We start from the raw sequence: 20,353 nt of genomic DNA, 5'->3' as shown, positions 1-20,353 counted from the left end.
TTGAGATACATAATTTCAATTTTTATGTTATGTAATCTCAATTTTAACTATATGATATTTTATAACAAGTCAATAGTTTTTGGCTAACAAGCCAAAAAAATATACCTTTTTAATTTTTGAATTGGAGTTAAATAATTAAATTAAATGAAATAACGATGTAAATAATACAAGAAAAAATGAAAAATTTATATTTAATTATATTTATATTTAAGATAATAAGTTAGTTTATGTAATAGTTGTAATTTAAACACTTTTTTATTTTAAATACTTCAAAACATTTTTTGTTATTTCTTCGTAATTTATGAAAATATGAAAATAAAATATGCAATTTACGAAATTTATCCATAAGTTACGAGAACATGTTACAAGAAAAGAGTGGAAAATTTTGAAGACGTCACGAAACAAAAACACTTTTCTACACAAATATCAGGTTATATACGTGTTTCCGAATTACTTAACTTCAAACTATTTTATAAATTCAATTTTTGCATTATTATTATTATTATTATAACTGGAAGTTATAAGAATAATACTTCTACATATATTTATTATAATATTCTCTATAATATTTCTACATACTGTATTTTACAGTACAATAAATCCTGGAATCTACTGTAAAATATGTATAAATGTTGGCGTACTGCAAGATTTTCAAATTCTTCGTTTTCTCTTTTAGGTCTAATAATAATAAAATGTAATAAAATAGTTCACTATTTATAAATATATCAACGAATCTTTCTATTCATTATATTTTAATGTAAATAAGCTTGAAGTAAAATACTTTTAAGAGTATTTCACAGAGAATAATGAGAAGTTTTAGTATTAAAAACCATACAAAAATTTCTCTATATTGGTTTTATGAAATGTAAATAACAATTCCATTATATCATAATTTTATAATTCCTGACTACAACTATAATTCAATAAAATCGGTTGGATATATTAAGGAGAATAAATTTAAAGATTATAAAATTCTGAATTTATTTAAATTTCATTATTTTTAATGCATTTTTGCAAAATATTTTATAATCATTAACATTCATTTTGCTTTATGGAAGAGTAAAAAGGCTACAAGTAATCTTCTCGTTGATTTAACCTTTAGTTAATTCAATTGGGTGGCTTCTTAAAAATGAATCATACTTTACCGGGAGAACCCAGGTTCAATATCTGTCTAGCTAAACTCCTCCCTTTTCCACTTAGGTGAGTTTCCTTAATAACCTTTTTAACCTTTTCTAACCATTAACTTTTTTTCTGTCCTGAGTTAGAAAAGAGAAAAACCAAAAAATTTAATGATCGTACAAATCATTCGTTATTGTTTTTTAATCTATAATATATTGTATTTATATGAAATGACGATCAATTAATTTTTATAAAAAAACTGAAGGAAGAAAATTATTAACACTGCATTATCCAAAAAGTATTCAACTTAGTTATTTTAAAAAAAATTGAATATTAAATTTTCTTTAATACTTCAGATTATCAAGTGTATTTTTCTTATATATATTTTCTTTTATAAATATGTTTCTCATCGCTATGTAAGTTTAAATAATATATTATGGTTTTCTTTTCCTTTTAAAATAATGTTTTATTAATCAACTCTTGACTTGCAAATCATCAATTTTATTTCACAAAATTTATTATAATCATAAATAATATAACCTGAATTTCTTTTATGAATAGAACAGTGCAAGCGCCCATTGTACACTGTGCAAGACTATTATTTTTCGTACGAAAACTTACGCAAAAAACAATTTTAACAATTCTTGTGGATAACATCGATCTTATCGAAATATCTTGTGATACAAATTACAGTTATTAAAACGTATTCAAATAAAAGATTACCTATTCAAATCATTGATGACCTAGTAAGAAGTTCTTTGGTAATTTGTGCAAGGATTCTTAATTTTTTGATCGATTACTTTAGGTCAGTTCATAAATTTTAATATCTTTTCGAAAAAACAAAAAGTCTATTTTAAAATTAATTATTTAAAATATTTTCTAGGATTTATAAATGATTATTATATAGACCTATATAAAATTAATTAGATTATATCACTTTAAATGAATTGAATTTATTGTACAGTACTGTACGTTACTTGATGCTTCCAGAATAGAAAGGGGTTTTGTATCTTCGCTTTCTCTGGTGGTAAAATAGTACTTTATTATTAGTATTATTATTACATATTTTTTAAATATCTGTAGACGTTTTGATTAATCTTCTTATTCACTGTATGTTAATGCAAATAAGCTTTCACTTTTATCTAAAATTTGTATACAAATATCTTTACAAAATTTATTTATATGTAATTTTTTTGATTTAGTAACTTAACTTTTCATTACATTACAAAACCTTAACTAAATGCTCGTTGAATAGAAATAGTTAATATACAATTGATGACAATTGAAAATAAAATACTTCTGTTGCATGAAGTAAAATCTATAGTGCAAAATACTCAATGAAACATACTATAATTTTACATATTTCATAGAACATTCTAATTTAGAAATCATTATTTATTTAGTTTTTGTTATTGAAAATATTTGTAACTATTACAAAATTTCGAATATAAATTAAGTGACCATATCATATCACGATTCACGCAATACTTTTTAATGACGATTTTTAAGCTTCAATTATTTTGTAGTTAATTTTGTTTAAAATTTCTTCTTTAATGAAAAAAATAACAAGTTTCTTCGCTTCTTTAATTTTCGAATGTAGCTCACTTATCCTTTTTTTTTTTTTTTTTTTTTTTAATTATTAAAATTTTATTTAAAAAGAAACTTAATAAAGATAAAAATCGTTTACTCAATCGTAAAAATAAAATTTTTATAATTTTATTTTCGCAGAAAATTGGAAGAATATCGAAAATATACCTGTATAGATTGTATGTTAAATTTGAATTTAATGATGATGATAAATAAAACACATCTAAAATAATATTTTATATTTCGTAGTTTAGATCTGAGCTCTGTTTTTTTTTTTTAATTAGTATAAATAACTAAACTAATATTAACTTATAAACGTATTATTAGTTTTAAAACTAGATAATGTTAAAATAAGTGTAAATATGAAAATCAGTGTTAAATTATAGTTTATAATTAAATCTGTAATTTTATAGTTAAATCTGTAATTTTATTTTCAGAATGTCTACAGTAATGTATATCAAAACATTTTTGTTGTTTCTCTCGGCACTATTTGAAAGACAACTAAAGAAAATAGACATTAACACGTTTTGTACCAGTTACTACATGGAAAAGACCTAAACTCAGAAGCGTTAAATGACTTTTGTAATAGAATTTTTATTATTTTCGATTTTATTAAGAAACCCAAAGCACTTTATACGGTTTAATAATGTTTTTCTTCGTTTCCCCCTCCCTCTTTTTTTCCAGTTTTCCTTATTTTGCAACAATTTCGAAATTGTAAAAAATTACAATAGTTCATTTTACATTAAAATTTATTTATAAGTCTATACTTACTCGTGTTTTGAATTTCTATTTTTAAATCGCTCGTCAGTGTGAGTTCTAAGATACCGTTTTTAAAGACAGTTTTTAACATATAATAAATGAAAAGAAAGAATATCCAGATTAAAAAATTATCAGGACGGTTATTTGATGCGACTAAGGTAAAATAGCTTAAGAATTTATCAAGCAATAATCCATATAAGGTAAGAACAGATAGGATTTTCTCTTACATTCTAAAATTGTAACAGTAAAATTGGTGTATTCAATATGTATTTTTATTTACATATAAGTAAATAATTCCTACAATTTAAAATTCGTCGCATTTAAAAGCTGACAGGCTAATTAAAATTATAACCATTAATTCGTGCAGTGATTCATATTTAATACAAACCGTAGATCCAATTTTGTCATTTTATATCTTTAAAGAATAGAACCATAAGCTTTGATTACTGGTTTTGAAAGTAAATTTTTACCATTAACAAATTCAGTGTAAAATATGAGACATAAACGACTTCCAAACAATATGAACTAACATTAAGAAGTCCACATAAAATGAATAAATACCATTAATGCTGTTCTATTAATATCTATTCCTATTGTTTCTCGAGTTAACCAAGCACAACCGTGTTAAAACAAATTAAATCGAGACTAAGAAAGCTTGCCATTTTGATAAGCTTCACTGAATATAGTCGTTTGTGATGGGTTAGGTGATTTATTTTAGGAAAAAAAGGAGAGAGGGAGAGTGATACCGATAGTAAATCTTCCTGTTACGTATGGCATAGTTCTTGGAACGAATTACAAGTAGAATGTCATTGTTTTATATATATTTTCATTTTGTTTATTAACCGTTACAAATTTGAAAATCGCGAATTTTAAAAACTCTTTAGCATCAAAATGAGTAAAGTACGTTTTCAAAGATATAGGCTGACAAATTGTGAAATATACGATTATTATTATTTTAATTAAGTTACCATTAATAAGAACTCTATTAGAATTTTCCTTTTTAACATTTTCATACATTGTGACATTAAATATATATATTGTATTTTTTTAATCATTTTTAATTCACTCTGATCTGTGTGATCACTAAAAGGACTTTTTCCATACCCATGCCAGGCCAGTGGCGTGTTATCCTATGGGCTAAAAGGCAATTTCCCGGGGCCTTTACCAACAGGGACTTCAAACCAATCTTTTATAAGGAAATATTTTCTCCAAAAAATTCCCTCGAAGAAAAATTTTTGAAGTCAACTTTGTACATGGGGTCCTAATTTAAGTTTTCCCGGGCCCCACAAAGCTACAACGTTCCACTGGGACAGGTTTGAAATGGGAGAGACAGAATGGTAAGGAAGAACTCCGGTCTAGAAATGTGCTTACCAAAATTTTTATATCAATATTGGGCTTAAATCGAGATTCGATATATCAATATCGATATTGTAAATATATATTGATTCCTGTTTGATATATCAATTACCGACACAGCACTATCCCGGACTGACTTTTATAAAAAATTCCTGGGGAGTTATGTCTATAGTAATTTATATAAATCTATGGTAATTCTTTATACACGTTTGTTATTGCAATGAAAAAAAAAATGAAATTAAAAATCATATATTATTATTTCTCAGTATATAGCCTAATTGTTCAACACAACGAATTTCAAAATTTAATATGAACTTTGAGCAATTTATTTATTTATATCTTAGAAAATATATTTAGTTTTTATCTCATCTTATGCAATAATTATTTCTACTTCTATTTATACAGTAGCGAATCTGAATTAGCTAATTATAATTAGAAAGACCTATATCTTAAATCATATTTTATCATCAGATCCATAAGCGCATTAACACGTATTGATAAAACGATAAAATAAAATAAGATTTATAATCTACTCAAAATTTATCTGTAGTGTTGATAAATATATTACATAATCATATTATATTTAGTCTATATATAGGCTAAATATAATATGATTATGTAATAATAACTGTAAGTTAATGCTAATTATATGCTTTTTCATCCCTTAATAATACTGAGACATTAATCATGCAATATATTTGCTAACACTTTGTAATCTAGTTAGTTCCTAACGTTGTCTTGGCTGCTTCTCAATAATTATAATAAATATATTTAAGTTTGTTTTTAAAGGTCCATTAATTACAAAATTACAAAATTAATGCAATTTTTATTAGAATGTATATTTAAATATACAATTTTAGAATATTTAATGTTTCTTAAATTTGCTCTTATGACTTAACTTACAGAATCACTCTAATTTTCTTGCTTTTGCATAAGGAATTTAATTCTTATTATTTCATCAATTGTTTTTTCCTTGTAATTATTATCTTCCAATTCAATTTTATTCGTATTTTAAAAGGTAATATGACAAGCGATGCTAATATCCAGGAAAATTATGAAATTCTTGTAAAAAATTTCTTGTACTCTTCATTTTTCGTTATCATCATCAATACTATTAATACTATTACTAATACTACTAATACATCATAATACTATTAAGAAAATAAGTTTTCCTTTGTGATCATTTTCTTTAAATATTCGTACTGATGAGAGAGTTCCTTAATAAATCTGTTGTCAATCTTTGAAGTAATTCACTGCACCATTTATTTATTTATTTTTCGAATTTTAGATTCTATTTTAAAGCAAATTGAATATTGCATATGAAATTTATATTCCTGTTTCAATGAAATATAAAATATTTTAAATAATTATCAAAATATTTCCATCTCATCGTTAAATAAATTGGTTTTATATGCGATTTGTATCGTTTTAATAAGCCATAAATTAAGAAATAGATTGCTTTATCAAAGAGAATTAAACAATATTGATATTTTTTTCAATTTAAATATGTATAAAATATTGAACTTTATCACTCTCTATTAACAATAATATAAATAGATACTTTTGCATGTTAAATTTAAAAGATCTAAGAGTTATATTTTATAAAGCAATCGTTCAACTGGAAAACATTTAGTTTCAAATCTATATATTTTCTATTTAGGTTTACAGAAATTTATATTTTTGTTTGTTTTGTGTATGTGTATGTGTATTTATTCAATTTTTACTATCTTCAGTGCTAAAATATGGTAGGTATATTTTATCCTTACACAATTATGTCTATTTATAATATTTTAAGACGACAGAATATTAAAATCTCAATATAAAGAGAACAAAACACGAGTGTTTGAAGTGGCATCTAAGATATTAGAAACAATTAGAGTAAAATTTTTTAAATAATTATTCATTCTTTTTATTGTTTTTTTAAGGTATTTAGTATAACAATAACAACATTCCTTTTTTGTTTTTTTATAAATATCAATTTTAATTATAGGAACCCAAAATATGAAACCTATGGTTATCAATAGCCACTCTTATTCGTTACAAATACCTATTCATTGCCGAAGCGTCGTTTTCACGCAAGAAATAGCAACAACTATAGAATAAGTCATTAATATTCTTAGAATGTCGTGTTCTATATGCGATAAAGCTTAGCTGTAATGAGATACCAATTAAGATATTGTCATTCTTTGATAAGTAACAAGATTATCGAGTCTTATTTAAATTTTTCTTTCATTACTATAAACATCGCTATAATTTTCTGTCTTTAAGTAATATAAATGTTTTTTTTTTCTAATTAAAATATGATAAATGCATTAATAATAAAAGCAAAATTTTAATTGATTTTTAAAGCTTAATCTCACATAATTAAATAAATTTTAAATCATTTTAATTAAGGATTTATTCAAATGTAAAGTATAAAAATTACTTTTAATTTTTAATTATATTTAAAGAAAAAGAAAAGTCAAATCATGATTTTATATCCTGAGAAATTTTTCTCATGAGCGATAATGTATAAAATTTCATTTCAAATTTGCTACGCTTTAAATGTCATTTTTCGATGGTTTATGAAGCGCTAAAGTTATATCCTGTTCATGCAAGAAAGAAAGAAAAGAGAAGAAAAAAAAAAAAAATTCGTTCCTTTTAATATTAAAAATAATTTTATAAAAATTTCCAGTTATAATTTTAGCTTAACATATACTAAAATGATCTCATCCCCAGGGCAAACGCGTCCTATATGAAGGTGGTTCTCCTCAAAAATATCACCAACCAGCTTAGATAAGTAAAGAATGTAAGCTATTTAGGACACTGATAGGACAACTTTTTCTACCTTAGCCATTACGCCAATCCAATGTGACTTCGGTTTCTTTGTCCATTTGATATTTTGCAATACCTTCCCCGAAGATTTTTTTCTCCTAGACATTCAGAATCGATTTAAGTTTCTTTTGTAGTAACAATCTTATCAACTTAACTTATATAATTCTTTTAAAAAAATGATAATATATTTACCGATGAATCATTAATTAATATAAATTTTTAATGAGAAAAAAACCGATCCTGGCTAATGTTACGCTCCAGTAAATTTAGCTTTAGAATAAACTTAAATGCTATTTTTGAAAGTAAAAACATTTATTTATTGTTCTTTTAAGTACTCCGAATTTTTAAATATAGACTATTTAATATACAAAGCAACGGAAATCCGTTATTGTTAGGTCTTACTTAAGTAGCTTCATTCGAGTCAATAAAAACAATGCCATATCTAGAAAATAATTTAATTGTGGACATTTAAAATGCGTTAAGTATCTATTTCTCATGCTTTAAATTCGTTTAAATTTCTTATTCTAAACTTTGTCTATACTCGCATTAATTTAGTAGCCTAATAAAAGTTTAAAGCATGAAAAAATTTCCTTAATAATGAACTTTTAATGTAGTGATTACCCGATGTAACGAATAATTTTATTGAGCTTTGTTATATTTTACGTATGTAGTAAACACTTAATGAATCTTTTATCTTAGTTCTTTGAGAGTTCACTATGTCGAGAACCCAGTGTATTTCAAATGGAAAATTTTATAACTGACTTATAAGTGTAAACCGATCTTGTAATGTAGAATTCGAAAGTAAAATTTAAAAATAGAATTGCTTGACTGTTTTATATTTGCAGTTTCTCCTTTCAGCGGAAGTAGACTACTAATGTCCTCAAAATTATTAATTGTTGAAGGTTATAATTATTGATGAAGGTCTATATATTGGTCCTTGCAACACGCTACATTATGTAGCTTGTTACAAGGACCGATATCTGTTAACAACTTCGTGTCATAAATTTAATAATGAGTAAAATATACAAAGTTTTATACTGTATATTTATAATTTAAAATGCTTTAAATTAATTTTTAAACTTCTTCAAAATATAGAATTCTATAAAAAATAGCTTTTCTGTATAATATATATATATATATACATATATAGTTGTAAAATGTGATTTATTGATGAGGAAGAAGATAATCTTTTCAAAAAACACATACCCTATGGGGATAAGCTAAATGCCACGTAACATTGATCATTGCTCCTGATGCTGCTGGAAGTTGCGTGACTGTATCACCTAAAAAGAAAGATTCAAGATGATTAAAATTTTAAAAACTACGTTATTTTAAAGGTAATTTAATTTAAATAAATACAGCACTATATTGTATTTTAGTATTAGTGTTGTAAGTTACTACAGAAGAAATCTTTGCAGAAAAACATCTGTTCTTAGAAAATGTGCAATAAAACTTATTTGATTGCTTAAATCGTATCTGTGAATGCATCACGATTGCGTGAATCACGTAAATCGTGCCGACATTCGCATTTGTGTAGATTTCCCTAGGCTCCTATACGTTCATTTAGAACACTAACTAAGTTATCATCATTGTCAAAGCCTGTATAAGGTAAAAACTATTGTGACTCTTATTCTTACATAATTTTTACTAATTCAAAAGAACATTTAAGCATGAATTCCTAACATCATCGTCATGATAATATCTGTTTTTCATTCTTACATGCATCTGCCTTATATGAATTTTACATAATCATTAAGATGTTAAGTGGAACACGAACAAAAGGTCAATGAAATTAGGTGACACAAGACGGTATCTGAAGATTCTCATATAATAATAATAATTATCTGCATGTTTATGCAAGAATTTCAAAGAAAAAAATTCCACTTATGTTACTACTTATTATTAATCTTGCAGACGTCAAAAAATAGCACCTATTTTTATTATTTTTTCCTTTATTTTTCTAAGTTATAAGTAGTTGAAGCCAATGAGGATATTAATATTAGAATACAGTTGCAACTTACATTACTGATAAAATTATTCTTGATATTTAATATAGTGTTTATGTATAAAATAAAGTTAATGATATTGTACTTAAGATAAGAGTATATTAAGTACTTGCTGATGATAAAATAATTTAAAAAAATTATATATATGTAATAAATAATTTAACAAAGTACTCCTTTTGAAGATATAAAATTATTCTATTTATCTACTCCTTAATAATAGATATAAAACATTTTATAGAATAATATATAATAAAAGTACTATAATGAAGTAATAAAATAATAAAGTATTAAAATTTATTCTAACCAATTTATAAATTAAAATATAATAAATTTATTGGAACATTTGTTATAAAATATTTTTACTTTAAATGGGTTAATTTATTTATCTAGATAATGTAATTTCTTTAAATAATTGTTATTATATTTATAGATTCTTCTTGAAATTTGTATGAATTCATTTACATTCATTTAAATTAATGTGAATTTTATTGATTAATAAAAAATTTTTAAACTTTTTTCAAATTTTATATTCAGATATTTCAGCTTTTCTTTTTATCTGTATGAAGAAGGAAAATAAATAGCAATATTAAACTACCTGTTTTTCAAGAAATTTACAAGACTAGAAATTTTTATTTAACCTTGAGATTTAAAGTACCAGCAGTTGACTGTAACTTGTAGATTTTGATTATAATTCTGATTATAAAATAAGTTTCTACAGATTTTAAAAAAAATGTCTAAAAGCTATTAAATTTAATATTATCCTTACTTTAAAAAGGAAAAAAAGAAAAAAAGAAAAATGTTTATACAATTTTTAAAATTTATGACATGATATACAAATTAAATATCAAATTTTTAGATATTAAAATAATTAAAATTAAAATAATGGAAACCAGTTTAATTTAATTTTATAAAATAAATCAAATTTCATTAAATATTTAATAAAAGATTCTGATTTCTTAAAAATTTAAATTTTGATAAAATTCAATGAGGTCAAGGACCTTTCTGACACCTAGCTATCATTCTTGCTTAAATACCTTTAGGCTTTTATACAATTTTCCTAAGAAGTTCAGCTGCTAAAATTCCATTAGAATTTTTTGCCTATAGCCTTAGGAAATCTGTTATGATTCTTTGCTATTGGTAATTTTTAAAATACCAAAATATAATAAGGTAGCTATTGTTTATTCTGTACTTTTATCTTTCTTTTGAAGCAGATTCCCCCCCAAAAAAAAGTTGAAAAATGAAAACATGTCACTTTCCATTTTCTATTGTTTACAAAATAAAACTAATTTTAAAAATTATTCCAATTTAAATAAAGTGCAAAAAAGAAGTTTTTACATTGAATATAATGTAATATTTTGAATTTATATATAATCATATAATATATCATGGTAAAATGAATAAGCTTTTTTTAGTAAATCATAATGAAAAAATTGAGGGACTGGTTTTAAGGATAGTAAGAATTAAAAAGAAAATAATAATAGGCAAACAGGTTCAACCAGTGTTTATTACTTTTCGTAGTTCCGCAACGCTGATAACTTTTACTTCCCACTAGAGTAGCTCAAAGTTTTCAGCGAACTCGGATTTCAAAAATTTGACCCGATATTACTTTCTTTTCTAATAAAATATATAATTATTTTTATACTTTGTCTAGTTTTTGGGTTTTTCCAGGTCCATTGTGGGTTTGACCAGGCCCACAATGGGAGTGGTCGGGTATTCAGGGACGGGACAAATCCTTGGGGTTCTCCTCCCCGTTTAGATCTCAGATCCCCTAGAATTGCAGGCTGATGTGTTTACTGCCTCGGCCATCTGGCCATCATTATGTTTATACTAACAAAACACTGTTTAAGTAAAAAAGAATCAAGTAAAGATAAAATCTTAAGAGTTAAATGATAGCCGGATTTCTAAATAAATTACTTTGAAATGCTTAGCTAATTTAGCTATTATCTAGAAAATTAATCTGCTTCAATTACATAGCTGATATAATGATATTTTATAATACTTATGTCGAAGAAAAAACTCTTAAATATAGTTTTATATCAACATTTTTCAAACTTTTCCTTCTCGTGTGGCATACTTTACTATTTTAAGGTACACCGGCCTCATGGCATAAGAAATTCATCATGATGTAGCAATTTCTTATGCCGTCAGGTCGTAACAAAAACGAAAACAGAAATTATTAAAGACTGAATTTAACAATAGAATAAAATGATTTACAATAATTTATAAAATTTTCTGTATGCAAAAACAAACTATTATTTGAATCACGTGAGTCAATTGAGAGTGTATTAAAGAATGAGAGTGTAAAAACTTTGTATTAAAAAAATTTAGATTAAGTTGGGTATCGAAGCATATATAAATATTGGTAATTTGTTGCACATGTCATAACAATGAGAAATGCTGTTAGGCTATAAGGCCTATAAATACATATTTTTTTATACAGTAATATTTATTTCTAGAACAGAAATTTGTCTGAATTCCATTGTCAATTTAATATTTAAATCCAATTTATTTTTCAGAAAACTAAATTGAAGATAAATGATTATTATTATTTATGCTAATTGACTTATTCGGCAGAGAAGGTGACCGTCGAGGCTTTAATTAGTTTATAGTAGATTAAGCAGATTATATAATATTTAAATGATTTCATTATTGTTTTAATTTTATATACTTCATGTTAGAATATGAAATATTATGATACATTTTGATGTTTTTATCTAGATCCACTATGCAACTGAGAACAGTGGGCAGTAAAAGCGTATATTATTGATATGTCTACTCGTTATATTAAAACTTTCACGCGTTTTGTTTAACACTAAAACATGCGAATTATTCGGAAACCAGATGAGTAAAGATGAAATTTCAACGTATTAAACATGTAAATTCGAAATTTTTAAATTAATAATTTTAATCAATAATTTGTTTGTATACATAATAGAACGCTATCGTTATGACTATGAAATATCGTATATTTCGTTGGCCATTTTTGATGCGATATATTACACTTCATAGGAATGCAACCTCAATTTATGACACTGAGTCTATGGGAAATATGACAGCCTTTATGACGGGGGATTTCCAAGAATTAGGTCTAAAAGCGGGGGTGTATCGTTCTATAAACTGTCTTGACATATAATAATGAAATGAATCAGCTGTAATTTTTACTATATCCGGGATTTTTGTATTTTTTTACTATTTCTTAATTGTTTCTGCATACATTATCTCTAAGGTGTTGCCCTTTACGATACATTTCTTTATGGATATAGAGTTTATATTACTTTATATTTAGGACATTTGTTTTATATATAATATAAAGTAAATGTTATAATCATAAAATCTTTTTATTTTATTTAAATATAGCAGAAGCTAGTAATTACACTGGAATTCTAAATTAAATAAATTTAAATATTATATAACATTTCTAATACTAAGATAACTTATAAAGTGAAACAAATAAATTGTATTTAGATAACATAAGAATGAATTAATATAATAGAATTAATCTTTTCTCGTATGAAGACATAAAATTGAAAAAACAACAGCAACAAAAACAACACATTTTAAAAATTGGACAAGATTAATTTACATAATTAAAACGTTTCCAAAAAATTCTAGAAACGTTTGTCTATTTAGAAATCTTAGAAACTTGCATTGAATAATAGAATATTATTTTACTAAGTAACCTATATTTACATTAATGATATCTATTTATTATGAACTAAATCTTGAGAATTTAATTTTTATCATTGAAATAAACATTTTTAAATTAAAAGAGACCCACTTGCTTTACAAATTGTTTCATTGTTTTCCCAGACAAAAATTAAAAAATGTATCGATAAGAAAAAGCGAAAGAATTGTTTCTATTCTAAAAATCTGTAATTATTCACTTTCGAAATTATTATTTTAATTATGTAATTTTTGATAAGAATCATTTTTGTATGGAAAAACGAGAAGTCATTTAGCACTTTGTTCTTACTTTTCTTTTTTCTTGTTAGAAATAAGCTTGGAGTTTGCAGTCATCCGTAAAATGGCGGATATTTCATCATTATTATATGATGAAAATAAACTTACAAACATTCTTTTTTTTCGGATTACTAATAAAACCATGTAATGTAATATGAAAAAATAAGATAATTTTTTCTACTTTTTAAAAAAATTTTTCCTGCTAACGAGTTAGGAAATAGTATTTTAATACTGTGAAGACTTAAATTATCATTTTATATTCATAATATATTTAAATTCTTATATTTTAAATTAAATCTATTTTATTAAGTAAATTTTACATAATGAAACTGTTTTAAATATGCATGATGATAAATTTTCTAATATGATTTTCAATTTCAAACAAAATAGTGAGTCAAGAGTTTATAAACTATTGTTATTTTCTTCAACTCTTGTATATTAAAGAATAGAATCTCCGAATATATACATGCTCAATATTTTTTTACTATAGTCAGTTTGTCTCTATTCTCCACTGGATGAAAGCCTCTCCTAAAGTCGCCCATTCTTCTTGTTGTATTGCATTATTCTTCCATTTCTTTCCTGCAAATTCTTTAATTTCGTCTTCCTACCACCGCTTTAGTCTTCCCCTTTTTCTTTTCCTCCTATTTTTCAATCCAGTATAATCCAGTATAATCTCCACCTATTGACTTAAATGTTGTATTGAGCATTATCTCAATTTACAAAATACAAACTGTTTTTGTTTTCATGATTCTTTTTATATTTGAAAAAATAACATTAAATATGTTTTTCTAGTTTTGAAATTTTAATTAGCGTTTAATATAAAATCTTTATTTTAATTAATTCTACAGGTTTATTTGTAAATACTCTGTCAAACCTACGTAAAGTATTTTTATGCCATGACCTACTTTGAAACCAGAAAATACGTCTGTTTATACCATAAGATTACTTGAATAGTTGTTAATGTTACATGAAATATTTTTAGATGTATTTTAACAATCTCGAAGCTAAATTAATGAGGTAATTAAAGAGGGTTTTTTATTATTATTATTTCGAAAATTAGCATGGAAAGAGCTATTAGCTTAAGAAACAAAATAATACTGGAATTATAAATTCCAAATAATGTATAACATTTTCCAAGTTGAAAAGATAACCATGTTTGTTTTTACTAATAGAAAATAATTATTATAAATTTCTGTTTATGACACGGGAGCTGTATTAGTTTCCTTGAAAGGGTGTGTCGTAGAGGTGAACTAGTCGACAGACCGGTCAAACGACAGCGGAGTCACTTCCATGGAGAAACTGGCGCAAAATAATTGAACAAAAAATAACAAAGCATTCCTTCATAACACTATAATGATCCAATAGGTAGAAATAAATATATTTATTTTTTCCTTTTCCTCTACAGATAAATATCCAATTCCAACAATTATAAGATACTTCACTTATTGTTTGAATTATAAAATTCCATTCGATTATCAAATAGAGAAATTGCATTTGGATAGTTATGTGCAATGATTGCAACATGTTTCGATTATAGTTGAGGGAAGACATCGTGAATGGAGGGCAACTTTGAATCAAAATATCTGTCATATGATGAAGCAGTCACGCTTTAGTAGCAGGGTTCTAGACGTACTGTACGGTGCATTGCCAGAGAAAGAACACTGCTACTTCAAGGTAACAGGAAGTGTTATTTATGACGAGCTTCGATGACTTATCTAGTCCACATATTTATTTTCGAAACTGGACATTTATGACAGGATCGTAATGCTCTTTTGTAATTAAATTCTAAAAATATCGTTGATAAAACAAGAAATTTTAATTTTGATGAATTTTTTAAGTCTGTACGATATCTTTTATTTATAAACTTAAATATTTCAGAGTATAATTTAAAACATCATGAGAATTAATCATGAGATTTAACTATTATAAGGAAAATAAACAATGACATTTAAAAGATAATCTATGCTTTTGTTGCATTATTTAAAAAGTTATATTCATTTTAAATTTATATATTATATATTTTTTTTTAATGGCTATAAAATTGAAACAACATATTACTATTGAATTTTTTTTTATTTACTTTAAATAAGAACAATTGTTGATAATAGACTTATGTTATTACTACTTTTAAGTATTGAAACTTAACTACACTTATGTATAAATGATAAACATTTTTATTATCTTATATTTAACCTATATCTTTATATAGTGCAGTAAATTTATTACTACTATTATTTGTTTTTTATATTTACTCTAAAGTAATATATCGAATGTTTTCTATACTACTCATTATGAAATTTAAGTCAAGAGAAACGAGAATAAGTAGAATTCGTTTGTCATTCTTTAGATTGTTGGCCTTAATGCAGAATTTAAATAAATTGCAAAATCTATTAAAACGTTTGACAAAAGAAGTTCTTACATCACATTAAATTGGGAAAGATACTCGCCCAAAGCAAATTTTTGAACCTAAAAGAGGGAAGAACATCTTTACGCCATGCACGAATCTCATTAATAATACTTCTTCCTCATTATTGTCCTAGTTATTATTGGGTTCCTTTATGCATGAACTTTATTCATTAACCTTCAAATAAAGACGAGAATTGTTTCCTGATGTTCAAATAAAGAAACAAAAACTTGTCGGAAGTGAGTATGGGAAAAGAAAGTTTTATGCTTAAGTTAGAATCATCTAGCGGAAATGACTGTCTGGTTTTGCTTGAGTGGTATCTGCAGGGGCAATGAAGTGGCAATGAAGTCATTTGTCTTTCTGCTCAAAATTCTATGCTCATCAGAGAAAGACGTTTCAAGAAATAACTATCAGTTCAATTGAAAGAATATGAAATTGATAAGGATTATATATCTTATTTTTATTTTTACGCATTGTAATAAGGACAAAGATTCACGAAAGATCGGTTCTTTGAATGCAAGAAGACAATATTTTTAAAGGGTCGCTTATCAAATTTTGAAGTAATCTTTAATCTTAAACAATCTTTCTTAATGATTTCTTATTCACAAAGCAGGTTAAGATGTATTTAATTATGTGTAGCTTAAATAATTGCAAATAATCAGATGCTCTGTCTTTAGATAATCAATGTGAATAGGATTTCCTTCTGAATAATCCTCAGAAGGAGTATTGACACATTTGATACAGGGTTGATCTAAAAACCTACATTGCTTAGGTTGTTTGAATATTGTTAAGTATTGATAGAGTATCAGAATTAAAAATAATAAATTATTAATGTCACTGCAAAAAATTAGATAAAACAAGATAATAAACCACAAGTGAATATCATACAAGTGAATCCAATCGAGTCCACTTAATTTGCGTTTTCAGGCCACTTTGTGATCTGAATGACCCATATTAGCGAAATTAATGGAGCTTAATCTGTCCTATAAATCATGATACATAAAATGATTTGCTTAAATCTAAATCTTTATTCGTCCGAAAATTCTTTACTTTTAAATAAAAATTAACCTCATTAAATACTACAGATTTCAGATGGTTTCAGTTACACTCTCTTGAAACATGTTCAGTTATCAAGTAATTATTGGAACGACTGAAACTATTTGAAATCATTATCAATAGGTCATATTTCGTAATATATATACAGTATATATAAAAACAAATAATTCATAATTAATTATATGTTTATTTAGTTATATAATCGATAGATTAAACTCACCTTTTGGCATTCCACATGGTGCTTTAGTTCTTCCGTTATCGAGAAAATCCAAATCATATTTACGTGCAGGTGGATAGGTAAGGGCAACGTGTGCTAGACAATGACCAACGATACAACAAAGCAAATAAAACACGCCAGTCAACATCACTTAAACAAACATGAAAGTTTCGTTTTATGAACGTTAATCCGATGTTGCTCGTGTGTAGTTTTTCTACCGACTGTTCGAGGAACTGTCTTCACGATTGGACTCACTTATTTCCACCAGTCTGTCACGTGACTACAGGTAAGACTGGTTTTTCAAGAGGCGACTTAAGCCATCGAATAGGAAAAGTTGGTTTTTATTTCCGGAATCTGGCTATTTTTCAGTTTATTTTCAATAAATGAAACTATTCAAAGTGAGAATAACTTTCTCTAACAAAGTTGCTGAATTATTATCAGATTAGTAAGTTCTTCTGTAGGTTTAGTTGTTTAAATTGTCTTTTTGATAAATTTATAAACTAAAATTTAAGACAATAAAAAAAATAAAATAAAATAAAAGGTTTTATTAAATGTACTGTTAAAAGTCATAAATATTTAAATAATTTTTGGTTATTTCTTACAATTATGCACGTATTTTTTAATAGAAATTGTAATTTTAACGAAATTGTCATTAGTAAAACTAAATTTTTACATTAAATTACTCAAGTTTACATAAGAATTTTTTTTTCTGATAATAAAATTAATCCTGTTAAATAAAAATTATGCTCAAGAAGTCCTCGTTTAACGGACTTGAAATTAAATTTAAAAATAATTTTAAAAAATTTAAAATCTATTTAGAATAATTCATCCTTATTAAACGTCCTCGTTTTTTCTGATACTTTGAAAATTTTTCTTCGAATAGTCTCAATAAATAGGATAACCTTAGGCTTCGGTTAATCTTATTTTTCTTATATACAGTCGATAATATTTGTAAATTGATCTGACACTAATATTAAAGGCAATTTATACTATATACACTTCCTCTAAAAACAAAAATTCGAATATATAATATATATATATATATATATATATATATGATTCATTTGCGTGAATTCTTAGATAAGATTTAGGCCTAATAGATGTAAAACTGATTTTTATTTAAAAATAAATAAATAAATAACGATACTACAATGTGATCTAAACAATAATGTAACTAGAATATCAATTGATTTAATTGTAAGACTTCTTGTAATTAAGTTACATCAAAATTAAAACATATTTTTTAATATTTATTTAATTACTTTAATTTTTTATTTATAGTATTTAACATAAAAATTAATAAAATATTTCATAACTTAACTATAATATAAACTTCGAAGAAAGAAAATGCGACCCTGTTTTGTTACTTTCAGTGATTCCTTTGTCTACGTTTTCACATAGATGCTGATGTTACAATAGCAGAATTAATGAGAAATAGTGGACAAAGAAGTCATTGAAAGCAATAGAAAGGGTCAAATGATTTTTTTTTTTTAAATTCAAATTTATATCATTGTTAACTTATGAGTCATTTTATTAATTTAAATGTTGAATATTATAAATGAAAAATTTACAATTTATGTTATTTAAATAGTGAATGTTTACATTTATAATATTCAACATTAACATTAAATAAAATGTCTCATAAGTTAACAATGATATATAAGTTTCGAAGAAAAAAATCATTTGACCTTTTTTCTTACTTTCTATGACTTCTTTGTCTACTATTTCACATTAATTCTGTCACTGTGACATCAGCATATAGGCCTATAAATAATGCAAAGAATTTTTTCTACCAAGCAACACAAGTTAAACATTTCTTGTAATTTGCATTAGTTGACTAAATATGATTCAAAGATGCAGTGTTTTGAAGAATTTAATTAATTTATAATTTATTTCTCATTTTTATGATCCCAAAATACTGTTTATAAATGAATTTAATACAATTACAAACAGTTTCCCTTTACTTAAAAACATGAAAGATTATTTCTAAACAATATTTTTCATGTAATATACAAAACAATCCAATACTTTGTAGAAGTAGGATCTGTCTTATTAACTAGGTTGTGTAATGCTAGAATAAAACAAAATGAGAACGTTAAAGTATCAAAAATCATCGTAACATTTTTTATGAGATATATGCGTGAGATATCAGGTATTATTGTCATAAATTATTAAGAACCACGCCTGGAATGCCAAGTGAATTTAACTTATCTTAAAAATAAGTTCAAATAAATTAAATCTTTTCATGATAAGACATCTTTAAAACAGCAAAAGATTTTTAATCAGGAGAATATTTAAATATATATATGATCTAAATGACTAATTAATGGACTTAGGTTATGCAAGCGTGAACCTGCGAGATTCTTTACACGTAAGTTTACATAATGTAAAACTCGTATTATACAATATTATACAAGGTATGGCATCCTAACTAGTACAGGATTCTGCACTAACACTGAGAGTCGATAAACATATTTAGTATTTGTAGCATGTGTTTGAGGCCTTTAATGGCCTTACACACACATCGAGATGGAAGACACTAGGAATTTTTCCTCAGGTCCGGAGAAAACTTAGGGGTCTATAGTGATTTCTATCCTTATAAAATTAACATTATTTTTATTAACAGAAAATAAAATCTTCAAAACTTTTTCTTATTAATAAAGAAACATTCTACACATTTTATATGTTCAAAACACAAAAGGGTAAAGGAGCAGCTATACCCTGGGTCTTATTGTAGGCCACTAGTTGCCTACAATCGCTACTGTATGTAGGCAATTTTTATAAATAAAGATTTAAAAATTTACTTTTAACATTTCTGAATTTCAGGAAATAGATGGATAAAAATACAGCTAATTGCATTTCAATGGATTTATAAAGGATTATATTTGTTTAATAACATATATAATACGACATGAGTTTAAATACCCTATAGACTCTAAAACTCCATTAAATTATTTGGTTACGGTTTTAAGTGTAAACAAAAAAGTTGGGTTTGCATTCCGAAAAGACTAATATTTTTTTTTAACATATAATTAATTAGCTCTAGTACGTGACTGTAGGTTTTTTTTTTCCATT

The 20,353-nt window shown here is 25.0% G+C and overlaps 1 protein-coding gene across 4 annotated transcripts in view; it reads right to left on the bottom strand.

Moving 5' to 3' along the window:
- Positions 1 to 17,516, bottom strand: part of LOC136982662 (uncharacterized) — a 57,282-nt gene extending 39,766 nt beyond the window's left edge. For all 4 annotated transcript variants that reach the window (XM_067279222.1, XM_067279223.1, XM_067279221.1 and 1 more), the window contains exons 1-2: positions 17,282 to 17,516; positions 8,842 to 8,918 (exon numbers count right to left, since the gene is read on the bottom strand). In XM_067279222.1, the coding sequence (XP_067135323.1) occupies positions 8,842 to 8,918; positions 17,282 to 17,426 (222 nt within the window). In that variant the 5' untranslated portion in view covers positions 17,427 to 17,516. The remainder of the gene's footprint in view (positions 1 to 8,841; positions 8,919 to 17,281) is intronic.
- Positions 17,517 to 20,353: the final 2,837 nt, after the last annotated feature.

Source organism: Centruroides vittatus, unplaced genomic scaffold (assembly GCF_030686945.1).
Source record: "Centruroides vittatus isolate TY-2023 unplaced genomic scaffold, ASM3068694v2 contig_862, whole genome shotgun sequence".
Classification (NCBI taxonomy): Eukaryota; Metazoa; Arthropoda; class Arachnida; order Scorpiones; family Buthidae; genus Centruroides; species Centruroides vittatus.
The sequence above is the reverse complement of the archived record's forward strand: the minus strand, read 5'-3'. Positions and strand labels throughout refer to the sequence as shown.